Below are 25624 nucleotides of genomic sequence, written 5' to 3' on the forward strand. Positions count from 1 at the left end.
TTTTTTTTTTTTTGTAAACAGGGATGTTGGTCGCTACCGATTACAACGTCGACAGGAAGCTGGGCCAGCACACTCCCGATGGTGGTCAGCTCGCACTGGTGGTCCAGTGCCCCCTGCTCCTTGAGGTAGGTAATGGCGGTCTGGATGCTGGCTGCCGGCGGAGGATCGATGAAGACAAACGAAAGTGGATCTCCGAGTCCCATGCTTTTCATCTGCAGGGGAAACAAACATAGTCAGCCACACTCGGAAATAAACAGGAAGTACAGTGAGCTCCTATTCACAGTTTGTCCACAAAAGCCCTGCCATAATTGACACCCATCCCCAAAAGTGATTACCTGTATTATTTACTATATTAATAATTCAAATCATAAATATCCTGTAAATTCCACTGTGGTACTGCAATTTTTTTTGTACAGTTTATAATTCAATATAGTACAAACAATGATCTGAAAATACTTTGTCATTTCAAACTCATCTTATACCACTACCCTTCAAAATTAACGGCTTACAGATGATTTGATTTTAAAAGGTTTTTTTTTGGGGGGTCGGGGATATGTACAGTTTACTGGAGAGTCAGTATGTAGCTCACCTGCAGAACCAGGGAGTCAAGTGCCACTCGGTGGATTTCAGGCACAGGGTAGGAGGCGAAGGCGTCGTAGTCTGACTCGGCATAGAGGCGGTAGCACACGCCAGGGCCCGTGCGACCAGCACGGCCCTTTCTCTGCTCCGAACTGGCTCGACTTATCCAGAACTCCTGAAGACGCTGCATCTTGGCCTTGGGGTCGAAACTCATCTCCTTCACCTTGCCTGTGCAAAAACCCCCCACAAATAATAATTTCGGTTTTTAAAAACTAACAATTTTTAAATTAAACAACAATAATAATGAACAAAAAATGACAGGAATCATGTGTAATTTGACAGTAAAGTTCATTTTTGCGATGAAGTACATTTCAGAGTCTGGACTTTTTTTTTTTTTTTTTACATTTATTAAAGTACAGGAGTCGAATCAGTGCTACTCTTTCCAGAATTTTTTTACACAAGTATTTTAAGTAAAGATCTACATAAGTACAGAGTGTGAGTACTTGCGAGTATAAGTACTTCTACGACCAGAGTCTGCTTTTACTCGAATGTGAGTACATTTTCCACTTCCGCCTACCTGAGTCGACAACAAAGCGCACGCCATCTATGGTGACTGAGGTCTCTGCAATGTTGGTGGAGATGATGCACTTCCTCACGCCAGGAGGCGCGATGTCAAACACCTACACCAATAACACAAGGCCAAATACATGAAAAATTGAACTCTAAATTATGGCACTGGAGGAAAAAAAGTAATAGCATAAGGCAATGGAAATAAATAAATAGATAATCCATCACGATTTAATGTTTTAATTCAATGGACAGTGAGCTACTCCTATTGTGTGCACATTGGCCACCAGGAGGCAATACAATACATACATACATTCATTCATTTCCGAACCGCTTTATCCTCACTAGGGTCGCGGGGGGTGCTGGAGCTTGTCCCAGCTGTTTTCGGGCAGTAGGCGGGGAACACCCTGAACCGGTTGCCAGCCAATCGCAGGGCACACAGAGACGAACAACCGTCCATGCTCACACTCACACCGACACCGACAATTTAGAGTGTTCAATCAGCCTGCCATGCATGTTTTTGGTATATGGGAGGAAACCGGAGTACCCGGAGAAAACCCACTCAGGCAACATGCAAACTCCACACAGGAAGGACAGAGCCGGGATCGAACCCATGACTTCTGCACTGTGAGGTCGACGGGCTAACCACTCGTCCGCCGGGCCGCCCAAGGTTCAGTCTAATATAGAATGTAATTCTCTTTGTTTTATGTTTCATTTTACAGTACAGTTGTACAACAAGTCGGTCTTAGTCAAAAAGAAAGGCCAGCGTAAAGCAAGCAAGCGCTGCTCACTATTTGCCAAACAGCTGCTTGTTGTTGTGAAGTTTGCTGCTAACATCGAGTGGTGGAGGGTCTGAAGGGTAATTGTTAATGATTGCTTTGCTGGGAAAAAAGAAAAAAGCCAGCAATGGATTGTATCTCGAAAAACTGGTTCAGTTGGTTCGGGGTATAAATCCATACTGGTCAGGTACGGATAATAAGTCCATTATGTGGGTTCAAAATGGTGTTGGTACCTTGTCCTGCTGGGCCAGCGAGAGCGTGCTGTGCAGCGGCAACACGATCCAGCGGCGCGTGTGCGTGGCGTAAACCTGACACGCCTCTTGGATGGCGCCGATCTCAGCCACGCCACTCAGGAAGACCAGCAGGTCGCCGCGCTCCTCCGGCGGGTAGCGTTGGTCAATGCCCTGCAGAATGCGCAGGTATGGCCGCGGCTCCAGCTTCTCCGTGCGAGTCGAAGCCTGCTCTTCGGGGGGGATGGGTTGATAGATCACCTGAAAGAAGGATTCATTCACTTTTTATTTGGAGGATGGGGTGCACTTTTTAATTGATTAATCGATAACTCATTGATTACAAAAATGAAGTGATAATTATTTCGATAATTGATTACTTATTAGACCTCTAGTATTCTCCAGACTCTGCAGTCCTCCTCAAAAGCGGACTGATTATCTTTGTGTTGGATTTAAATCAAACATTTGCAAATGTCTGCTTTTACAAAACAATGAATCAAAATGTTTGCGTCTTTTCTGACATGTTACAGACCAAACCCGAAAGTGAACTACAGTATATTCAATTTCTGTTTTTGCATTTTTGACACTGTCAATTTCAAATGATGTCCTGTTTTTTTTAACAAAGAATGAAAATTAAATCATGTTCTTTTTATCCGATTCCTCGATTAATAGATGAAATGACAGATTGATTATTTTTAAAAAAATGTTACTTGCTGCCCTAATTTATTTAGAAAATGTACAGTCCACAGGTTTACATATACTGGTTTCATGACACATAAATTGAAGTGATAAAGCCGCAGATTTGTTTGGATTATTGAGGCAATCTAATTTATGACTTTTTTTCATGTTTATGCCTGATATGCTTGGAGTAATTTTGTGAAGTTGTCATACTGAATTCTTAAATGACGGCAAGTCAAAGTGTTTAGTTATTTGACTCTAACTGAAGTAGATGAATTAGATTTAAAAAAAAATCATATTATGGTTCATTGCCCTTTGCCTAACATATAAGAGCATTTATGTACAATAAACCTGATATTTTTATTATCACATGGATTGATTTATTACTTGTGTTTGTTAAATACATGGGAAGAAGACCTTGAAAAAAAAAAAAATCCCACATTCAATCACAATTGCAATATTGAGGGGAAAAAAAATTAGATTATTTGTCAAAATGGTTCAGCCCTTTTCTTAAGTGTTCGACTTGTGCACGTAGGCTTACCTGTATGGGGAAGAGCCTGCCCGGCACCTGCAGCACGGGAGCGCCGCCGAAGTAATCGGAGAAAAGCTTGATGTTAATGGTGGCCGACATGAGGATGAGCCGCAGGTCGGCGGGCCGATCAGCCGACAGCGAGCGCAGCACGCCAAGCAGGAAGTCACCGTGCAGGTGGCGCTCGTGAACCTCGTCCACGATCAGCACTTGGTACTGCTCCAGTGTTTTGTCCTGCTGGATCTGCCTCAGCAGGAGACCCTCGGTCAGGAAGATGAGCTTGGTGGCGGTGGTGCGCGTGGTCTCGAAGCGGATCTGATAGCCCACCTGTGGAAACACGGCTGCGTGTTGGGAGGCCCTTTCTTGTCCACCCATCAGAGATGGGAGTAAGTCACAGATGTGCCAGTTGTAGGTACCGTGCAGTAAGTTTCAAGTCTTAAAGGTAGAGTGTGCAGTCTTCACACTGCTGGCAGGATTTGAGTATCGTCTATTTATTTTGATGCACCTACACCACCTAAGAATGGTGAGTACGAATTGAACCATTGGGGAAAAAAATCAATAAATACCCGTAGTGTAAGAAGTTCGACGGAGCTTCTGCCATGGAGGTTAAGACACACTTGACTCAAGATGTCAATTAGTTATGACATGCCCGCTGGGCCATCACTGGGTGCAGATGATCCACTGCTGCTTGTCCAATCAGTGCTGCGGGAAATTTAGTTCACTCAGTAGTCACAGTGTGACTGCCGTGATAGTACGTCATACAATTTTAAAAACCTATACTTGTGCCATGTAATTTTATTTACTTTTATTTGGTTTTCATAAGTGTTTTTTAATGTCTTGAATTTGTAAAAAAAAAAAAAATCACATTTTTATTTTTCACGAATGAAGGGTTCGGTGAACGTGCATATGAATTGGTTGGGTTCGGTACCTCTAACAAGGTTAAGAACCACTGCTCTATAGTCTAGCATGCTCGGGTACAAAAACGTCACTTCCGGTAAATGTGTTAAAGGTGTTTAAAACAAACAAACAAACAAACAAACAAACAAACAAACAAACAAACCTTTGAGCCATACTGGTTGAGACTCTCAAAGCTGACCCTCTTGGCCAAGGAGATGCAGGCGATACGCCGGGGCTGCGTGCAGGCTATTTGTGTGAACCCAGCAGAGAGGAGATACTGGGGCACCTGAGTGGACTTGCCACATCCGGTGTCTCCTGCCACCACGACCACAGGGTGGCGTCTGACCAGGTCCACGATGCGCTCTCGATACTGGAAGATGGGCAGGTTCTTCTGCTCGCGCTGCAGCTTGGCCAACTTGGCAAAGCTTTGCCGCTGGCTGAAGTCCAGGTAGTGCAGCAAGGAGAGACGAAAGTCCGAGATCACATGAGAGTTCAGACCCGAAGAGTCGCGCCTGGTGTGGTTGGGGTGGGATCGTCCGAGACGCTCCTCGATGTCTCTGGTCACCAGAGAAACGTTAATGCGGTACCGGGCGTCATATTCCTTAGGGAGGTCCAAAGACCCCGTTTGGCACCGGTCTCTGTCCTCATCAAGGCTCGGATCGGGTCCACACATGTCCTTCTTTAGTTTGAACCTCTGGAAGCGGTCGAAAAAGGCCCAGAAGTCTTTGTGTTCCTGGCTGCCGGCTTGGATGTAGTCGCTCTGACGGAAGAAGATCTCGTCCAGTTGGGCCCGGCAGCGCGGACTGTCCCAGTCCCAAGTCCAATTGTGGGATCTCCCATCTACATCCATCATGGTCTCTCTTAGGTCCCCTGGCTCTCTACATTTTGGACATTTGTCGTTATCCCTTGAATGTACATTTTGTTGTCGTAGATTTTTTCCGGTAATACTTCAACTAACACAAACTAACATACTGTATTCTTATGCTGATTTCAATTTACCGACTGACATGAAACAAAGTCGCTTTGCTTCAACACCACATAAAGAAGAGAAACTTCATTCAAAAAACGATTTCCTCTTCTTATTGAACACATCTGACGGAAGCGAACGCATCCTCCAGGTTATTTGAACAATTTTAACATTTAAATTACAGCACCCGTGAAAACATCACACACTTACAGCAGGTAAAGTCGAAATTGTTTTCAGACGGAAGAAAATGACGACCGGACCAACTTCCGGTCCGCCCCTGGACTAGTCCGACAGAGAACAGCGTCGTAAAAAAGTTCTGTCTTAAATTACTTCCGTCGAAAAAACACGTAAAAAAAAACAAAAAAAAAAAACAATACAAGTAGTAGAATCAGTGCATGTGGAAAATTTCTTTCCGTTTCCTCCAATCATTAGTCAGAGAATGAATTCAGTATCTCTAGAAACAAATACAAATGGGACTTACCAATATATTCGAAATATTTTATTTAAAACACTGTTATATAAACATTCACAGAGACAGTGGATTAAAACGGTCGCGTTTATATTACTACTCCAATGAGCTAAACAAATAAAAATCATACACAACATTCTATGCACTGTTGATATTGCTGGCAAAATTATATACAGCACAAAAAAAGTATTCAAAAGCAATCATGATGCATTCAGGGACCTCTGTTGACCAAATATTCCTTGTGAAGTTTCTTCGGATAAAAATCTTGTCACTCCTTGGCTGCTTTCACACTGTTAACAGTGTCTGACTATTTTGTTTCATGCTACTATGCCATTTTTTTCTCCTAATGAATTTAAATCATTGGATTTGTGTCAACATCCATAAACAACAAAATCCAAACAAAATATATGAGTAATAGAGGCAAAGAGCAAGTATGTTATTCTGGGATACACTGTCTGGAGGTAGGATGGATTGATGTTACAGTTGTTGACATTTGTGAGGAAATACAACCACAAAAAAAAAAAAAAAAAGACAGTTGCAGTGACACAAAGGACCGAACATTTCACATGTTCAACAACATATTAAAAACCTGTTTTTATGTATGCATGTGCTCAATCCAAATATGCAAAAACATCAACAGAACACACAGGAAATACAACATATTTACAATTTATCAAGATGAATATGATAAAATCATAGTGGACACAGAACAGTGCTGCACTTGCTCCTGAAGCATTGCATGGAGTGATGGCGCTTCTTGTGGAAGTTGACAATCCACAATGCAGTTCCTGTGTGTCAGTCCATTTTCATGATCATGTCCACGGGCCCACCGTGCGGCCTTTTTTGTTCTACACACCCGTCTTCTCTTTGATCCAGCCGCGGAATTTGGTGACCTTCGTATAGATGCCCGGCTTGTTCCGACGGGCGCAGCCGTCGCCCCAGCTGACCACGCCTCCAAGGAACGTGCGGCTGCCTGACTGAATGGAGAGCGGCCCGCCAGAATCCCCCTGATGCAGACCAACGCATGTAGTCAGTAAAAGTTATTTATATAGAATCTCTAAGAGAGAGGACTCACAAAGCTAAACAGTTAAATTTTACTCGCATAGTTAATATTAGGGATGCAACAATATCAAAACATTGACGTCACAATACTAAATTATTATGAACTTCATGATACACGTTAATTATCACAATATTGTGGGAAGGATGGCGATAATACATAACAATTTTAATATCGTAATACAGCCATTATTGTGACATCAACAGTTAAAATTTGGACCTGACCTATTAAACGTCCAGCCGGTTTAAGTTATCTCGTGTTTTGGTTTTGAATAATAAAAAAAGAATCCAATATATATATATATATATTACAGTATATATATTTAATAATCAATGAATAACAGAATTTTATATACAGAATATTAATTATTGTATCATTTATTCAATCGACTAATCACATAAAAATGTATTTTGCATTAAAGTTTTATTTTATTACAAAACCATTTTCCCCAAAGACTGTTTATTAACCAACTATTGGTGTTTATTTAGTGTTGTATTTTGCCGATTCTTTTGGTTGTTAAAAATGTGTGCATACCTAAAAAATAAAAAATAGGAAGTTACCTGGCAAGCGTCGACTCCTCCGCTCAGAATGCCGGCGCACATCATCCTGGAGGTCAGCTGACCGCCCATCAGAGAGTCACACACTGTGTGGTTGATAGAGCGTACCTGTGCTTTTTGCAACACCGTCGCTGCGAATCCTGAACAATACACACAGGAAGACGCATTTGTTTAAGTTGTCGTACTTAAAAGTTGAGGTACCACTTCATTATAAGTAAGATCCGTGTTATTATACGTTGAGGATGTAATTTGTGTCATCTGTTCAGTACTTGCCACAAAAAAAGATAATGAAAAAGTCAACCCCCCCCCCCCCACACACACACACACACACACACACAGTCTTAATCCTCACTGAAGAGAAAATAGTTGATGTTGGCGGTTTTCGGGGAATCTCACCTCCCTCCCGAGTGGCTCCCCAGCCGGTGATCCAGACGACGTTGCCAACGGGGAAGTCGTGCTGTGCGGCAGGCAGGCAGATGGGCTGAATGTAGTCGCTGTAGGTCACGGGAGTGTCCAGCTCCATCAGAGCGATGTCGTTGTCAAAGGTGTAGTCGTTATAGTTAGGGTGCGGAATGACCCTCTTCAAGTTTCTCTTCATCACCGAGCTGCTGATGTTGCGCTGCGAGTGGAGGCCCATGTACGCCTCCCAAGTGCCCGGTTGAGAAAACCTGTTTTGATGAACATTTCCTTTCATTGTGAGGAGATGGCGTACAGAAGGAGTGGGCAAAATGTGGGCAGCTCCTTCATAAAATTTGGCCTGCCAGGCAGTCACTGTCCATTAGCAAGAGTCGCATAAAATTAGTTGCTTTCTGTTTAGGTTTTGTGTTTCCTAAAAATTCATTTATCCGCTTTAAAAATCCCATTTGGTCACTGAGCACAAAAGTTTGCCCACCCTGATGTCGAACAAAGTTAGCGAAGGTGAACTCTACCTCGTACTTCTGTCGTCCTGCACGCAGTGGGCGGCGGTGACAAGCCAGCGGGGGCTAATGAGGCTGGCGCCGCACACGTGTCCATAACGCTTGACGTGCAGGCTGACTTGCCAGGGGTACTCGCCTGCCACCGCGTCCTGACCGCCGACAATACGCGACGTCTTGAACTTACTGCGTCCGCAATCTGCCAAACCAAAGCAGACTCATCAAACGAGCATATATGCAAAGGGGGGGGGACAAAAAAAACCACAACAACAAACCCCCCCCCAAGAATACAATCAAGAACACGGCCAAACAAACACACACATACAAACAGCGCCTGCGCACAAAATAAATATGCACTATTACGCACGCACACACGCGCACACACACACACACACACACACACACACACGAAACGTACACAAAACATGCACGCAGACACATAAGGTACATACCACAGTTGTCCTCGTCCGAACCGTCCTCGCAGTCTTTGATGTCGTCACATTCGGGGTTGACTTTGCTGATGCATTTGTTGTTCTTGCATTTGAATGTGAGGTCAGTGCAGACCACAGAACCAGAACCTACACAAAACACACCCACACACCCACCAAAGAGACAAACATTGCAGTTAAAACAGTGATGGAAGAGTTAAGATGTGACAAATGGCGGCGGGGGAAGACTCTAGAAAGAGTCAAATTCATCTCCTGGACATAACTAAAAATGAAAAAAAGAAATACACTCAAGCACAACATAAGTATGAATGTCTCTGTCAACTAGATACACAAGACCCAACAACAACAACAGCCCAACTTGGTAACAACCTCCAAGCGGTGTTGGGCGTGCCTTCGGGCTACGAATGGTTCCCAGTCAACAGCCGACAACTGGGTCTGCAGGTGCCCGGGTCGCTGCGGCTTTAGGAGTCGCTTTGGGGCCCAGTTGGAGGTTGCTCAATAGCAACAACAACAACCATAACAACCCTTAACTTGCATAGTGCTCATAATCAGAAGATGAAGAAAAAAAAAAACCAGGTTACCTTTGTTTTCAAACAAAACGCTAGCTCGTGCTGTCTTATTAAAACAAAGCCCATTCATAGCAATGGTCATCTTGTGTGCACTTGAGACCTTTTCACACCACGCTTGGTTTTCTTTGTGTTGGCTCAGGGCAGTCCTTAAGGACAAAAGTGCCCCGGTGCAAGCTTGCCCATATTTGATAGTGCTTGCATCACAACCAACCAGGAAGTAACAGGGAGGTTTTTCCCCACTAGTTCATCTACTGCTGATAGCACTCTGAAATCATCTCGCCACCCCCCTTCTCCTACTGGATGCATCTTGCGATGTCACCGCGGCGTCGCTCTCAAGTTGAGCATTCTTTAACTCGTCGCAATGTGCAAAAACATGAGTGGAATCATTTTCACATTGTTTTGGTGGTTGAAGGTAAATGCGCAGGGCATTGCCAAAGACGACTGTCTGTTGCAAAAATAGTGATTTGACTTCTAAATTGGGTTGAGAAGTTCACCTCGTCCGCAGTCGAGCTCATCGGAACCATCGCCGCAGTCGTCTCTCCCGTCGCAGCGACTCTTCTCCGAGACGCATTTGCCGTTTTTGCAGGTGAGCTGTCCAGTAGAACAAGTTCCTGTCGGGACAGAAAGTGCACAGTTTAGAGAAGGCGTTTTCACACTTCTGGAGTTCAGGGACCACTTAAAAAAAAAAAAAAAGAGAGACATTTTTTTTCAAGGATCCTCTCATAATCATAATAGCGATTAAAAATAATTACCACTTTGTTAAGACAATAGATTATTTGCTGAAATCATTTTTAATTTACTGATGTAGTCACAGTAATATTATGGATTTGCCTGCAAACAGTTGCCTTGTGTATTATTTTGTTTTGTATATCTTTGTAGATTCTCAGTCATCCAGGTGCTCGAAATCTGCAAAGGTTGAATCGAGGCCACTGGACTCTTCTTGTTTGTTGAATTTGTTGTGCTTTTTCTTGGTTTGACAAAATATTGGAAAATGACTTGGGCAATACTGTCATTAGGATAATGATGTATAAAAGTACAATAACCTTACTCTTGAAATGCTATGCATTTGATGTATTTCCTAATTTGTCTACACTACTTACTACTTTGTGCGCATTAAATAGCTACAGCATGCACATGAAGTAGCGCCGATCCCTTATTGGACAAGAGGGTAAACAAATCGAGCGCACCTTCACTGACCTAATCAGTGCCTTCAAAAACCCACAAATTATTGCATCTGACTTTTTTTATTTTATACCAACATGAAGTAGTGATATTATGACAAAAAGTTTTCATTTCGTATACATCCATTGGTAACCATGATCCGCCCTCCCACAGCAATGCAGTTGTTGAAGAAAATCGATCCCCGCGTTTCAAGTTGTACCTCCGCCAGGGAAAGCGAGCTGACTCTCAATAGCCTATTCAAACGTGTTTCGGTGAGAATAATTCCTTGCGATGCCAAGCTTTTCATGGTGTCCTTGTAACTCATCCCGAGCCTAAAATAAAATTTGATCACGCTGTCCCTGTCCATCATGTAGCTTTCCTTCGACCTTTCAACCACGGCTTCTTAGTGCTATGTAAGGGTTGTCAAATTTATTCGCTAAATCCTAAATGTATTAGAGCCTTTTTATTAGCCCATGACTAAAGTACTGAGGATTATTTGGTTTATTAAATTTGCTTCATCAGCACGTAGGCCCCCAATTTGTAGCTATGTACAGTTTTTTAAAAAAATACAACATACGGTAATTTATTTAAAATGATTTTGGATTCCAAACCACCCAATTAAAGGAAGAATTGGTTTGGGGGATTTTACTAAAACGCGTTAATACTGATGCGTCAGAAATTAAGCCGTCGTACCACAGTTCTTCTCGTCGGTGCCGTCGCCACAGTCATCTACGCCGTCACACTTCCAAAACATGGGCTTGCAAAGCCCATTTTTACAGTGGATGTGAGTTGAGTTGCACTCTGGAGGAGGAAACAAGCGATCAGAATAATAATGGGAATGACATCGGAAACAGTCACGCTAGCGGGAAATGACGTACTGCAGTTCAACTCGTCGCTCATGTCGCCGCAGTCGTTCCAGCCGTCGCACTTGAGGTCTGACTTGATGCAGCGCTGGCTCTTGCACTGGAACTGCTTGGGGCAAGCTGCACATCACACAGTCAGGAAATAATCACAATTTGTCAGAAGTGGACCGAGATTAGAAGAGAGTAACATATGCGCAATTCAGAAGTATGTCTCCAGTTGTACACTCAAGTTTCAAGCAAGTGTCATGTTTCTGTGGCAAAAATTGAGTGAGTCAAGTGGAGTCTCCACTAAATTTCAAGCTTACTTGGATTCAGCAAGCCATACAAAGTAGAATCTTGATTAGTCAAACCTCGAACTGAGACATTTAGAAAAATCTCATTGCAATTTTTTTTCCGTCAATATGGAGATGTGTCATTATTTTTTTTCAAGGTTGTTTATTTCATTTTGTCTTTGGGTTTTTAATTCAGTTTCAGTGCGGGTTTAATAGTCTATTATTTTGAAAATGTTTCATTTTCATTTAGTTTATGTCTATCCACAGTATCTATGGAGATTGAGAGAGATAGAGTTAAGACTTGTGGAGTCCAAGATATAAACAAGGTCACAGTATTGTGCCATAAAGCATACTAGAATGACCAAACAACTGACATTCATACTTCTGTGTGGCCATACACCAATGTTCATTAATATATTCAAGATCAACCCTAAAACCTCATCTAAGGAATTAATTGACAAAGAAGAAAACAAAGGACATTTTTGATTCAAGATTTATCAACGGAAAAAGAACTTTCAGTTACTAGTCTTTTTTAAAAGCAGTCTCAATTTTATTATATGTCTTCGACAAAAATGTTTTTCCAATTACTATTATATATTATAGTTTTTATTGAATTTTGGGAGGGCAGTATGCATAAGGAGTGGCCGTCTCCCAACTCGAAGGTTGTGGGTTTGCTAAAGCGTTAAAGTGCTTTGAGTGCCAACAGTAGAAAAGTGCTCCACAAGTAAAAGCCCATTTAATAGTTTCATTTTTCTTATTAACGCTAATAACCTTAGCCAGAACTAGAGCTATTGCTGCTTACGGTCGGTGATGTCGACTGCCTCATATGTGGCGTTGAATCCGATGTCTACGTAGGATCCGTCGGAGAAAAACTGAACGGTCATTTTGTTGGTGCGGCTGGTCTCTGTGAGCGAGCCGTCGGGCTGATCACCACAAAATCTAAAAACAACACAACAGGCATCAGATGGGATCGAACGAAGTTCTTTTTTGTTCTTGTTCACCAGGACTCACTTCTTGCCGTTGATCTCCACATAGTCCTTGCGGCAGCCCTTGCTTCCGTCCTGGCCCGGTTCAGACATGAGGAATTTTTTGAACGTCACCTTTACCGCCTTTCCAGCAGGGACCTATGAGATGGACAGAGGTTGGTTGCTTCAAGTTCACACGTGATACTTTTAAAATCGCTATATAGCGTAATAGCAGGGTTCAAAATACAGATCTAACAATACCCTTTAAAAATATTCTATGTTAACTGCAAGGGCTTTAAGCTTTTAGCTGGAAGTCAACTTCTGAACAGTCATTGTTTATATGACCTCTGCCATTTTCATGGTTTCATTTCATTCACTTCAGAATTTGAGAAAACCCCATTAAATGATGTAAATAAATCAATTGTATATAAAAGTTTATTTATTTTTACCAAAATAAACTGCGAATGAAGGGCAGCTCAGAACGATTAAATGGAAATGTACATGTATTTAACTGAAATACCACCAGAGGGCGCCAGCATACTACTAGCGCAAACTATCACATTTTTACAATCAGTGCCAGAAAACATTAGCTGTACTGTATGTACTCTTTTGGGTTTTATGATGGCAACATCATGAAAGAATGAAATGCATTCATTCTTTTTCCATGAATTCCGATGGGAATCAGACGCCGACCAGGAGCCTGGAATGGTTTGAAATGGACCACTGCATTATTGCTTAGCTTTGGAGGTGTGCTCATTTGAGTGAAGTGATAAAATGTAACAAATTTAAATTGCATAAGTAGGCAAGGGGCAGCACAGCGGCTGTCTTCACTCCTCACCTCGATGGTCCACTTGCAGGAAGTCCGAGGTGGGTAGTAATTTGGGAAGTTGGGAGAAGTAAAACGGCCTACTTCACCTGTCAGCTGGCTGCCGCACGTGGTCCCTGTTTGGGGGGAAAAAAATAAAATGAAAAAAAGAACCGCAAAATTTCACCTCCATGAATCTTCGCAAAATGGTGTTTGTGTCTTTGTGTGGCTTCCTACTGGTGCTGCCGCGTCGCACCTGCGACACTTGCGCTCGGAAGCCCGGGTAGTTCTTCTCTTCGTTGGTTGCCATGGTGACCAGCATCACATTGCCAGAGGACAAGAAGGTCAAGGGCTCGCTGGGTGAATAGTAGCCGCACATCCTAAAAAGAGAATGGAATGTTCCTTTCATTAAAACAAAACAAAACAAAAAAAAAACCTCCACTTGAATCGTCCAAAATTATATTCTACAAATAATGTTTATTTGTTTAACTGTATATGCTAGTAACATACGGTAAAAGACAAACAATGTCGGGCTTTTCCACAAGATGGCAGACAGTACACAATCCGCTTCTTGTGATTCCTGTTTGGTGGTACATTTTGAGGTTTTTAATATTCTAAAATACTAGATGTCACTTGGCTCATTAAAAGGTGGGAAACGCTGAACTTGAAGTCTATTTTGCAGGTGTCCCAAGGCCAGCAGGGGGCCACCCCACACACCACATTGTCCTTTTCAAGCTCTGCAAGTCTGACTCACTCCTGCAGGACGTTGGCCTCGATGGCGACCAGGGAGTCGTAGATCTTGACAAAGTCGTTGCTGCAGTTCTCCTCCAGGTTCATCGTGTCGAAGTCCAGCTTGATGATGTAGTTGGGGTCGGCCCGCACCTGCCACTGGATGAAGCTGTTGGGGGGGTACGAGCTGTCGGGGAAGCCGGGGGACCTGATCTGGCCGATGTGGTTTGTCCTCGTGTGCTCGGAAAACCTCAAGAATCCTGCGACGCCAGACATTACAGTAGTCCATGTTACCTTGCGATGATTTTGAAACCATTATAGCATGATAACATCAAAACACAATAAAATGTGTGACATTTCTGGATCTATTTGTTTGTGTGCAATTATTTATATATCATCCACATTTTTTCTTTCTTTATGCAAAGGTGCAATTAATGCCATTAAATGTTGCTTTTAACAAATTTAAACCGAAATACCCAGATATATTTAGTAACATGCAATATATTAAATGAATGAATCCTAAACAAACAGGAAGATCACTTACTGCTGAATTCCGTAGAAAACAATCGAGAATCAAGTTCTGTAAAACAAAGACTGACCGTCAAGCCACTGGTTGACACCATGGAATGGCGAGCATTTTTTTTTTGGGTGGGGTTGGGGGGGGGGTGGTGACTCATCCTACCCGAGGACACAACGTCTTCCAGGAGCAGAGCATTGCCCTGCCTGGAGACGCTGCGCTGCTCTTTGTCCACCAGTTTGTCCATGGCGGACATGGCGCTGTCCACCGCTGCCTCCTGGCCGCTCGGCACACTGAACTCGGAGATGTAGTAAGCAATGACGCTGCCCTCGCTGCCAGAAAAGAGGAGAAATATGTGAATAAAATGTGACTGTTAACACAAGGGAAAGTTTGAAGTGTGCTTGCTGTCGACACCATGGATGCGGAGGGTCTCAGTGCCGCATGTCTGCTTCAAAATAAACACATAAATGTACATACAGCTGACTCGACACAGAATTGTTTCTAGTGTCAAAGCTGTCATATCTGGTGCATTTTGATTAAATTCACTGATGTAAAACAAAATTCTGTGGTTCACATACAGCACCGGGACGCCGCAATGAGGTGGTGGTAATCTGGAAACTCCCTAATGAGGCCTCTTATGAGCAGACATATTTGGTAGTGGGGTGTCATTCATGTTGTATGTCAATTTTCAAATACAATTTCAGTGGTACCTCTACTTACGAACGTCTCTTCATACGAAATGTTCAATTTACGAAATGTCTCAACAGGAAAATATTGCCTCTTGTTACGAAAGAAAATTCAAGCTACAAAAGGTAAAAATACAGTATGGGCTGCTACTCGCAGTGCCGAGTTTCCTGAACGTGACATCCCTATAGCTGCTTTGCCATTGGCTATTACCGAGCATCTTCCTGGCATCCCATTGGGTAAGTGGGACTTCTACAGAATGTGTCTATGTGTGTAGATAGATAGATAAATAGATATGTGTCGATGCAGCATCCTCGTCACTCAGGCCATGAGGCGTTCCGATAGTTTTACGTAAATGTGAATCGCCCAGAAAAAGTGTTTACCAGTCGGGCGACCACTCACTATCCTGATGTTTGCCTTGGACATTTTTGAAGGATTGTGAAAAGCCGACTAAAGAAAACGTCCTTGAATCTGTTCTTTACAAAACGCTAGGCAAAAACCACTTCTGAGAGAGAACATGAACTAAAGAGGGCAAAAAACGAGGAGGACGCAGTTAAAAGTTAAATGACCGTCATTTTTATTCTTTATTCTTTGTTTTTTACATTATGCACAACTCTGATTTATTGCGCAATAATCTAATGTTAACATGTATTTGTTACATATTTTGATGCTTTTGAATGCTTCAGGAAACATTTGGAACGAATTAGGGCATTTACATGGAAAACGCGTCTCTACTTCCAAAATTTTCTATTCAAGAAATTTCTTCTAGAACCAATTAATTTCGTAAATAGAGGGACCACTGTATTTGGTTATCCATGATCACATTATTTATTTTTAAGGGTGGTGGAGGTGGTGGGGCTCCATGGCCTGTCTTGTACTCGTCTACAGGTCGAGCCGCTCTTGCTTCTACCTGTGACGCGAGTTATTTCATTGTGAGACTTCATACCTGAAAGCCTGAACCGTTGATCCAACGTAGTATTTGGCCAGCTGCGGGCTCTTGCTGTAGAGCGATCTGAGCTGCAAAGGACACAAGATGAGCGTGAGGGAGGCGGAGACAAACGTAGCCACGTCATCATCATGGTCGTACCTGCGTCTTGACCTGCTTGGCCAGCGCCTGGAACTCGGAGCTGTTGGCGTTCTCGTAGGCGTCCTCAAAAACCTGGTTGGTGATGCGCATGGAGCCGCTGTACATCTTCTTGACGCGCACGTCTTTACGGACTGCGAGGACAAACGGGCAGAGGTTAGGTTTCGAGGACATAAACATTTCTGGGGGGGAACGAAGTACAATGTTGCCTCTGCAAACGGCAAAAATGACAACATTTTCATCATATCGGATAAAAATACAGCCTTTGATGTTTTAGTGTCACTTTTTTTTCTTCTTCTTTCTGATACGTTTTGAAAGCCCTCAGGATTGCTCTTTGTTAAGGCTGATGCCTCCTTCACGAAAAAAAATTAAAAAAAGGAAAAAAAAACATCAATCAAGAATACACGAAGACGAAGAAGAGCGCAACTTTCTGCCACTGCATCAAAAGCAGCTCAGCGGGAGACACCCAGGGGCGAAGGGAATAGAAAGCGTGGAACTTTCTTTGTGATGTGTATTTTTATTTCTGTTTATTCTTTTTGCTTTTAACGTTTCCAAAACACAGCAGAGCATCGACAGGAGTTCCAAGACTGTGAAAATAAATGATTCTTGCCCACACAGATATTACATTTGTTATCTTTGGCTCAGTTCTGTCAGTTTTTGCATATTAGCGAAACGTATACAGTGAACCCTCTTCATTTAATGAATATTTGCAGCTTTTGGCATTTGCAAATTCGCCCAGTTGAGGATTTGCTTTGGAAACCTGTCCTCCACTATTCGGCCTTTAAGGTGTTTTTCATACAAATATTTACTGGTACTATGACTTAATGATGATGTTAACCTCGGCCAGTGACTGTTCGGGGTTGAACCGATTCCTAGACTTTACTACTCTGCATCAACGTATAACGCTTGTCCACTAATTGTTTTGCATTTTTGTTTACAACTTACAGAGGACTTTCAAATCGCCAGGCACCGACTACAACGTACCGGGATATTGTTTCAGCCTCGCCCATTTCAACTGTACTTCTTCATCAGAGAAGGCCAGCGTTAGGTCATGAAAATGATCTCTTTCGGGTAAAATACAAAGCAAATTACACGTTCGCCGAATTTAAATGCAAACCAATCTTCCTAGTTAGCGCACCGATGGTGTCAGCCATGAAAGATTTCGACAGCCACTACCAAACCAACCTCAGAAGTCCTTAACAGCTTTGTGAGTGAGTCGGCCTATCTAATTTGAATGGCATGCAAGACAAAAATATGCTTTGCAATCTTAAATATAATGGTTTCAGTGGTGCATCTTCGCCCGTGTGACTATGATGAATTGCGGCTGCATCATTGCTGTACGAACAGAACTTAGTAGATAACCGAGGACTCCCTATGCTGTGCTGTCCTAACAAAGCCAGCAATCAACATGCATAGGGGAACAAACACGACATAAATATTCATGAGCAATTCAATATAACTAAGCTAAAACCTGACAAAATGCAACTGAGTGGAACCGGGTGAACTTGGAATATAATGATGTGGGGCACGCTTACAGTGGAAGTGCCAGACCAGCAGGCCGGCCATTAGCGCTATGACGGCGCATAAGATCACCACTCCGATCACAGCTCCCAACTTCCCCGGACCTTTCTTCTTCTCCAGCTTCTTGTTGTCTGATGCCGGCAGGAATTGAACAGTCGTGTCCCATTCTTTGTCCTGGAAGACACGCACAAGCACTTAGCTAGTGTTGGAGACCTAAGACTGGTTTAATGCGTAACATCCCAGTTACAAATTTGCTTGTTGTAAATATCGAGCAATAAAAATCTGCTTTTTGGAGTTTTTCCACTTAAAAGCAACTTTCAAGCCACGTGAAGTAATCATCTGAAAATAGGGGGCAGCAAGTTCCTGCTTGCGTATACAAGGAATGGTTTTGTCTGTGGTGACCAACAAACTCCAAAGAGACAAAACATGCCACATCAGTCGGAAACGACGACGCTTTGCTCGTGCCACTCACACCAATAGCAAACAGTTTCAATGCGTGGTCATAAAATCAAAAGGGAACTTCTGAGCGTGAGTCACGACTCACTGCGGTTGCTTCTCGAGGGTGACACAGAGCAAGGAGGAAGAGGAGGAGCGGGGGCAGGAGGAGGAAGGTTTCACCTAGTAAAATCCTGTCAAACCTGCTGGGAACGAGCCACCCGCGCGGCTGAGGAGCACGACAACACGATAACGTGACACAATTGTGTGACCAGACGGGCTCCAAACACAAACTGTGCTTGAATGACCTGCAACGTCAAAGTACTACCAAACAATATAAAGAACCGTTATTTACAACTCAATCCAAGTGTCGACCTGCTTATTATCTTTCCGTTCAACCCAAAACTGTGACAATCACACTTATTTTACACTGTACGCCTCCATCTGAGTGATTAAACAGATGCCACAAATCTCGGTTAGGAGCCAGGCCACGCATTCATTCCCGGCGGGGGTGACTTTTGATTGAGGCGGATGCAAAACCAAAAATGGACTTACAAGAAGACGACGTGTCATAACACATCATTATGTCGCACAAATACTATCCACTCCTTCTACTGCAGATGTTCGTGACTTGAAAAGACACATAAAAATAACTATTTTTTTAAAAAAAGAGGATAAAGAATACATTCCTGGGTATTGTTATAGTTATCTTTCGACATGTTGTTTTACCCTTTCTTTTGTGAAGAATTTATCATTATTTGGCAAACTGCTGCTTTTTGTGTGGTCAGTTCATTTTGGATTGACTGCCACCGTATAGCAACCGTATCGTTTAAAATTGCGTAAAGTCAAAACAATAAATACATAAATGAATAAATAAAGAGATGAATATTTGGCCAAACGCCTGCTCAAATCTCAAGGCACCGTTGTACTCTTTTCAGTTCAGCCCAACTACAGTAGGATCTCAATAATTTGGGATATTGCTAAAAGGTTTATTTCAGTAGTTCAGTTGAAAACGTGAAACTCGTTTATATTATGTAAAAAGACTGAAAACTGAGCAAAATAAATCACAATTTTATTTCCCAATCCCCAATTCCCAATAATTTTCATGATGAGAGTTTACAGCAAACAAAAAAAACAGAAATTCACTTGCGAAAAAACAAAATATTGTAATATTTTGTGGTGGAAATTGACCTTCAAGTATTTTCCTTTCTGTTTGATGAATCTATCGTGTATAATCTATTACTTTCACATTTTGAATAGACGTACTAAAATAAATGGACCTTTCTACCATGTTGTAATTTATTGAGACGCAACTTGGATGATTGCGTCTCTTGAAAGGCGCTGTATATTCATATTATCTTTAAATGATAAGGATTTTTTTATTAAACGGGAATGATAACAATAATAACCTCCTATACTATTCTTTTGAACAACTATAATTCTTCAATAATGACCATAAAGTCAAATCGTATCTTGTCACCGGTGAATACAAGAGGAAATGCAGCTAACGCCAACATAGCAAAGCACTTGGCCACTCGGTACAATGACAAGCAACAGCAATGATTACTTGTCACAAATTACTTTCAGAAAAGAGTAAATATTGCCAACAAACTGCTCCTTGTCTATTCTGCTAAATAGACACACAGTAGAATATAGTACAGTCAATTGTTTGCCGAAAAGCATAATTGCTAAGTTATTTTTAGCTTATTGTCAACCCCCCCATAAAAGTGCTTGCTAAAAAAATGTGTGCAGATATGGTCAGTTAGCCAAGTCATGACTACCCTCGAAGACTGAATAACTCTTGTCGATTGAATTTGTTGTGATTTTTGCTCATCTTCTGGGGGGGAAAAAAAAGCGATCATGGTATTAGATTAACGGAATACAATTTCAAAAAGGACATAACTTTACCTGAGAGAACTGACATTACTTCATATGGGAATTTTTGAACAACTTGCAAGTCAAGCAGTATCACTTGCTTAACTGTACTGTACGTAAAGTTTTGTAGGAATGAGGTCACAGTTAGGGTTAAAATGTCACAGAAATTAAGAATTTGAAACGAAAGTGTGACTTTTGCAAAACTCTTGTACTAGGACATAAACACCTCATGGCAACTATGTCTAATTTGTCATTTCGGTTTTGTTTTCAGTGCATTTTGGCATTGGCGCAACTGCATCCCGGTTCTAACAGACAGCAAAAGGGACTCCTGGAACAAGTCCTGACAGGGCGGATGATTGGGAGGAATTCAATCTTGGATCTGAACAACCACCATGGTAGACTGATTCGAGTCGGGACTCTGTCTGGCTGGGGGGCTTTGAAAACATCGACACTGATTTATTACAAGTAAAAATGTCCTTGTAAGTGCGTATTTTTCAGTAGGGCGGGTCATGATGCAAGACAAATTTGGAAGCATTTGAATGGAAATTCACCCTATACTGTATTTATATTCATCAAATTTTTATATCGTTTTGACTGTATAAAAATGTGCATTTTGGTTGTGTTGTAGTGTTAAAAACACTGACGAGAAAAGCAACTGGGAAATTAAATTAAGAATTTAAAAAGGATGCTCAGTGTGCTTTACAGTGTGTCATGAAAATGCGTCACACACATTTAAGGTTTACTGTACACAAACGTGACACGTGATAAAATTGGCGGCAAAAAAAAAAAAAAAATGGATGAATTTCCCTTAAGTGATCCTAAAATACACAAACCTGTGGAAGCGTGTGCAGTTTGAAGCACACGCACTACGGTGACCCAGAGAGACGATACCTTGCAAACCAACCACCAATTTCCTCAGGTGCAAGCAAAATGTCATCCCAAGCGACTTCTAGTATTCCCTCAAGTGACGAAGGTACACATGCTGTAGTCATGATGTTGGGGAACGACAGTACGTTCTTTAAGTTTTTCTCCTTCGAGTATCCGTAGCAGAAAGACCGCGGTGAAACATGACTGCCTCCTGTAGGGAAGGCTGGCCCTACATAAAATAATTAGCAATTACTACCTACAATTACATTGCAAAATTACGTGAAAGACCATATTTTTTGCATATTATTGACATGAATAGTGGGTTTTTGAACATTGACACATATTTTTGCCAACAAACTGGAAATGGTGGGAATCTGGAAATTGTAATTCAATTTCAATGGGACAGTTGTGGGAACGCTCAAGTGGGAGCTTGAAACTGCTTCAAGAACTGTGTTTCCATGACAAGGGGTGGCATGGTTCAGTGGTAGGGTAGTCGTCCCCAACTCAGAGATTAGGGGTTCGATGCCAGGCCATTGCGGCCTTGCCCAAGTATCCTTGAGCAAGATACTGAATCCCCAGGTCCTTGTGACGCTGTGTCATCAGTAGCTAAAATGAGGAAACGGTGTGAAGCGCTTTGAGTACCAAAGGTAGAAAAAAAAAGCCATTTCACAAAATATCAATCATCCATTTATTTATGTCGGCCAGGCTATCAATACCTTGTGTAAAGATCTACAATTTCAAATTTCATACAGGCAATTATTATGAGGATATTATTGGCCCGGGGTCAAAGTTGAACGTGGACCAACTGAGTGTGTGGGCATGGACATACACTGTATGTATGAGGTCAGTATTTTTTACAAACACACACACACACACACACACACACACACACACACACACACACACACACACACACACACACACACGCACATTTATTAGGTTCTCCTGATGTTTCGTGATGTCGTCAACAAGGTGAGTTCAATGTCAGCTTTCTAATAATTGAACACGAGGAACCAAACCAGTATTGTACTGTACGACTTACCTGGGCCGGGGTGTACTTCAGGCCACTGTCCATGTAGTCCATCTAGTAGCGCGGTTCAAAGAAGAGCGAGAAAAGAAAACACCTGAGCCGTCTTTGCCGCGATTGTTGCTCGTTCTCCTCTTCCTCCTTGTTGTCTTTATGGAATAGTTTTCCACACGGCGAGGTTTCCTGGAGTGTTCAACAAATTCAACTCAAAACGCTTTAAAAAGGTTTTAAAAGTTGTATTTATCCATTAAAAGCCTTTAAAAGGTTGTTTTATTAAATATCCCAAGGTGTCACCGGATCAATGATCGACCGATCGTGTCTTAAGACGCAGAGAAATGAAGCGAAAGAGCAGAAAGGAAGGAGAAAAAGTCTTCCGGAAAGTGGAGGTTTCTGTGGGCGTGGCCGCACCTCGCTCACCTGTTGGCAGCAGTTCCCTTCACGAAACGTCACTCTTTTTTAAATACACCTTGAAAAACAAATGAACCCGTTAAAACAACAAAACAATCAGCACTAACAACATATGTCTATGGTAAAAAGAACATAGAAGCTGTTACATTTGATAAGGCCACATTCTGTGATAGGATACTGTATTTCCAAACGCACAGGAACTATTGCGTACGGATTTGGCGCATTTGAACATTTTAACGATTTTACTTGACGGCTAACTGGTATAATGGCGGATCTGGGCCAAATTTAGATCAATGATTTCGTGCGGTCTATTTTGGTATCGGTTGTGTGATTTCATCCCAAATTTAAAGATGATTCACCTGTGCTGACTCACCTCCTTAGAGCAGTGACACGTCATTTCACTTTGGTCGTGGGAGAAATTCCCGGATTTCCAAGAGGGAATGGGGCTGAAATGTCTGGTGCCACGGTGGGCTATCGTGGTCGGCACACCTCTTTCACAGCTCAAGGGTTGCGGTGGCGTACGAATCCTTCGTTTCCCTGTTAGATCAATTATAAATAAATAAACGTTATTCTATATTTTAAGAACTCGAAGTCTCTGAATTAAAAGAAATAAAAAACAATAACTTAATTATGACGCTTACAATCATTTTTTTAAACATTTGATTATCTTTATTTTTACATGCAACATACTGTAATAATATCGTACAAAACAGGAGTATTTTTTTTATTCTGTCCAAGATAAAGCTTGTGATGTAATATTAAAGATTGCGTTTTGAAAAATCAATACCGCAAACTTTTAACGACAAAACTGAAATCTTGATGAATGTTCTATTTTAATGTTATCAAATACATTTACCGGCACTTCCATCCATTTGCCAGAAATCAATACTGACTTTATTATTTTTGTGTTTGACTACCATTAACATTGGATTTTTGGATGTCGTGAACAAATTTACAATACAAATGTTACAGTACTCCAAGTTGTAATGTAAATGCTTTCTAGATCAAATATATCAACAACACACACACACACACACACACACACACACACACACACACACACACACACACATATATATATATATATATATATATATATACTGTATATGTTTGACATTAACTCAGATTTTAAATTTTTTTTGTCCATTAAAAACATCTACTAGTGTACATAACAATGAGTTTATTATTTTTGTATGTTGACTATTGAGTCAATATTTTTGTGTTTAACCAATATTAACACGCACTATTAAAATCAACATTCCATCATTGTCGGGCTGTGTGAAAAAACAACGCATGGGAGTGGAAGTTGTGACTTTATTGACACGTGTTGTCCCCTTAACCAGAAAACTGCTTGTTAACGCCACTCTCTGATGACTAAATATAATAAAATACAAACGAAATACAGCAAAAATTTAGCCGTGTGTGTGTGTGTGTGTGTGTGTGTGTGTGTGTGTGTGTGTGTGTGTGTGTCTCGCCACACACAGTCAAACAGGCAGTTATAGTTACAAGACTGAAGCTGATTTTTTTTTTTTTCTGGGGTGCATAGTGAGACATACAGAGCTACAGTACTGTCACAAGAAGAGGAACAAACAAATAGAAAGAGAAATTTCAAATAGATAAATGTATACATATTTTTATATAGAACACCATCTAATGTATCAGAACAATGCACAGCAGCACAGAAAAAGTCCTCTGGAAAGAAAAAGCCATGATTGTAACAGTGATTATATAAAGACAGCAGAGAGGAAAAAATAGGTTTTATTTAGTTGTCAAAGATAATTTGGAGCTTCGGAGGCAATTCCTTTTAGCTGTGAATTCTGGCCTTCTTTTTTCTATTCATATCTGTTATAGTAAATCAGTTTATCCCATAAGAGCCCACGGTGACACCAGTGTAACAAACAGTTTGAACTCCCCAGTATCTTTTTTCAAAACTTTTTGTCTGATTTTAACCCATCAAAACCTTTTGGAAAAATGGGTCTGGGCTCTTATGGGTTATGTACAGTGTTTGTTCAAGCAGTGTTTTTGTCGGGAGGAACCACATTTGTTCAGTTGGGGGGGGAGCTTGAGTTGGAAAAGTTTGGGAAAAGCTGAAAAAAAAATTGTCATGCAAAAAACGAAATGATTGAATTTGAGACGTGGTTCTAAATCCAACCGAATATGACCTCTGATGAGGCAAAAGTTGTCCCCTATCACAACATGAAATGGAACATTCCATTTTACATTCAATCTCGGGAAGAGCAGTAGGAAACCTTGGGAAAAAGTTCTTCCGCTGACGGCCATACTAACATTTATGAAAAAAATATGATGAGTTTTTGTTGTTTTGTTTTAATACATGTCTAATTATAATTCTTAAATGGGCTGGGTGCCCACCTTTGTTTCAGGACTTCCCCGACATGTGTGACTGCATATATAGCTCTGGAAAAAAGGTGAGACCCCCGCGCCCCTCCACAAAAAAACCCCTAAAATAATATATGTTGTGTTGTTTTATTAAAGCTTTTATTTCTCAATTTTTGATTTAACTTTTATGACCAATACATTACAATAGAATCATATTTAAAGGTGAAGTCAACCCCAAAATTTTCTTTATAATAATAAGCTCTATGCAGCCCAATCAGCCTAAGCATGGCATTCTGATTAATATTGCGTTTGTGGAATATGATTTAAGCAGGAAAATCCAGCCGTTATTGTCCATCGCGGGGGGCGGCCATTTTGACTGAAAATGACATCACAGTTGCTCAGGGCTGAGGTAAAGACCAATCATGGCCCAGCTTCAGAGAAGAGATGAGCCATGATTGGTCAAGTAATATTTTGTCCTCCATAATTATGACACTACTGTCTTGAATGTTGGCCAAGATAGTGATACTTGTTGTAAAAAGCCTGTAAACAAGTGCTTGAAAATGACAATATTTGTATTTGTAAGTTGGGAGTTACGTTCTCAATAGTTTGTAGTATCAAACACATTTTTTTTAATTTTTTACTGATAAATGAGCCACTGAGAAATAGAATGGTTTACCTTAATTTTGCAAAAGAGTGATGAACAGTTTGACGCCTGTCACTCATAGTTCAGCTAAGTAGTGGTCCAAGTCTAAGCATTTGTTTATTAAGATTTCATAACAGATGATAAATAACATTCTTTTAGACTATCATGCAGATGCACTGGGACTCAAGCT

The 25624-nt window shown here is 41.4% G+C and overlaps 2 protein-coding genes across 3 annotated transcripts in view; both read right to left on the bottom strand.

Annotated features, from left to right (window-relative positions):
• dhx34 (DEAH (Asp-Glu-Ala-His) box polypeptide 34) overlaps positions 1–5486 on the bottom strand; it is a 16924-nt gene extending 11438 nt beyond the window's left edge. Inside the window, exons 1-7 of one of the 2 annotated variants that reach the window (XM_019861495.1) lie at positions 5256–5486; positions 4420–5134; positions 3372–3686; positions 2159–2416; positions 1157–1259; positions 590–807; positions 38–212 (exon numbers count right to left, since the gene is read on the bottom strand). In XM_019861495.1, coding sequence (XP_019717054.1) covers positions 38–212; positions 590–807; positions 1157–1259; positions 2159–2416; positions 3372–3686; positions 4420–5109 — 1759 coding nt within the window. In that variant the 5' untranslated portion in view covers positions 5110–5134; positions 5256–5486. Of the gene's footprint in view, positions 1–37; positions 213–589; positions 808–1156; positions 1260–2158; positions 2417–3371; positions 3687–4419 lie in introns of both variants that reach the window. The other variant, XM_019861494.1, reaches the window with a different exon arrangement.
• A 221-nt stretch (positions 5487–5707) lies between these two features.
• Positions 5708–22425, bottom strand: st14a (ST14 transmembrane serine protease matriptase a). The gene is made up of 19 exons (XM_019861499.1): positions 22062–22425; positions 17857–18016; positions 16325–16455; positions 16184–16254; positions 14719–14885; positions 14581–14616; positions 14062–14296; positions 13545–13687; positions 13341–13444; positions 12549–12661; positions 12340–12476; positions 11281–11385; positions 11096–11203; positions 9736–9852; positions 8676–8801; positions 8239–8422; positions 7706–7977; positions 7313–7449; positions 5708–6699 (listed from the first exon to the last, which is right to left on the bottom strand). Exons 1-19 carry the CDS (start codon positions 22101–22103, stop codon positions 6541–6543), a joined length of 2547 nt encoding a protein of 848 aa, XP_019717058.1. The 5' UTR covers positions 22104–22425; the 3' UTR covers positions 5708–6540.
• Positions 22426–25624: the final 3199 nt, after the last annotated feature.

The sequence above is a fragment of the Hippocampus comes genome, unplaced genomic scaffold (assembly GCF_001891065.2).
Source record: "Hippocampus comes isolate QL1 unplaced genomic scaffold, H_comes_QL1_v1.1 scaffold122, whole genome shotgun sequence".
Lineage (NCBI taxonomy): Eukaryota > Metazoa > Chordata > Actinopteri > Syngnathiformes > Syngnathidae > Hippocampus > Hippocampus comes.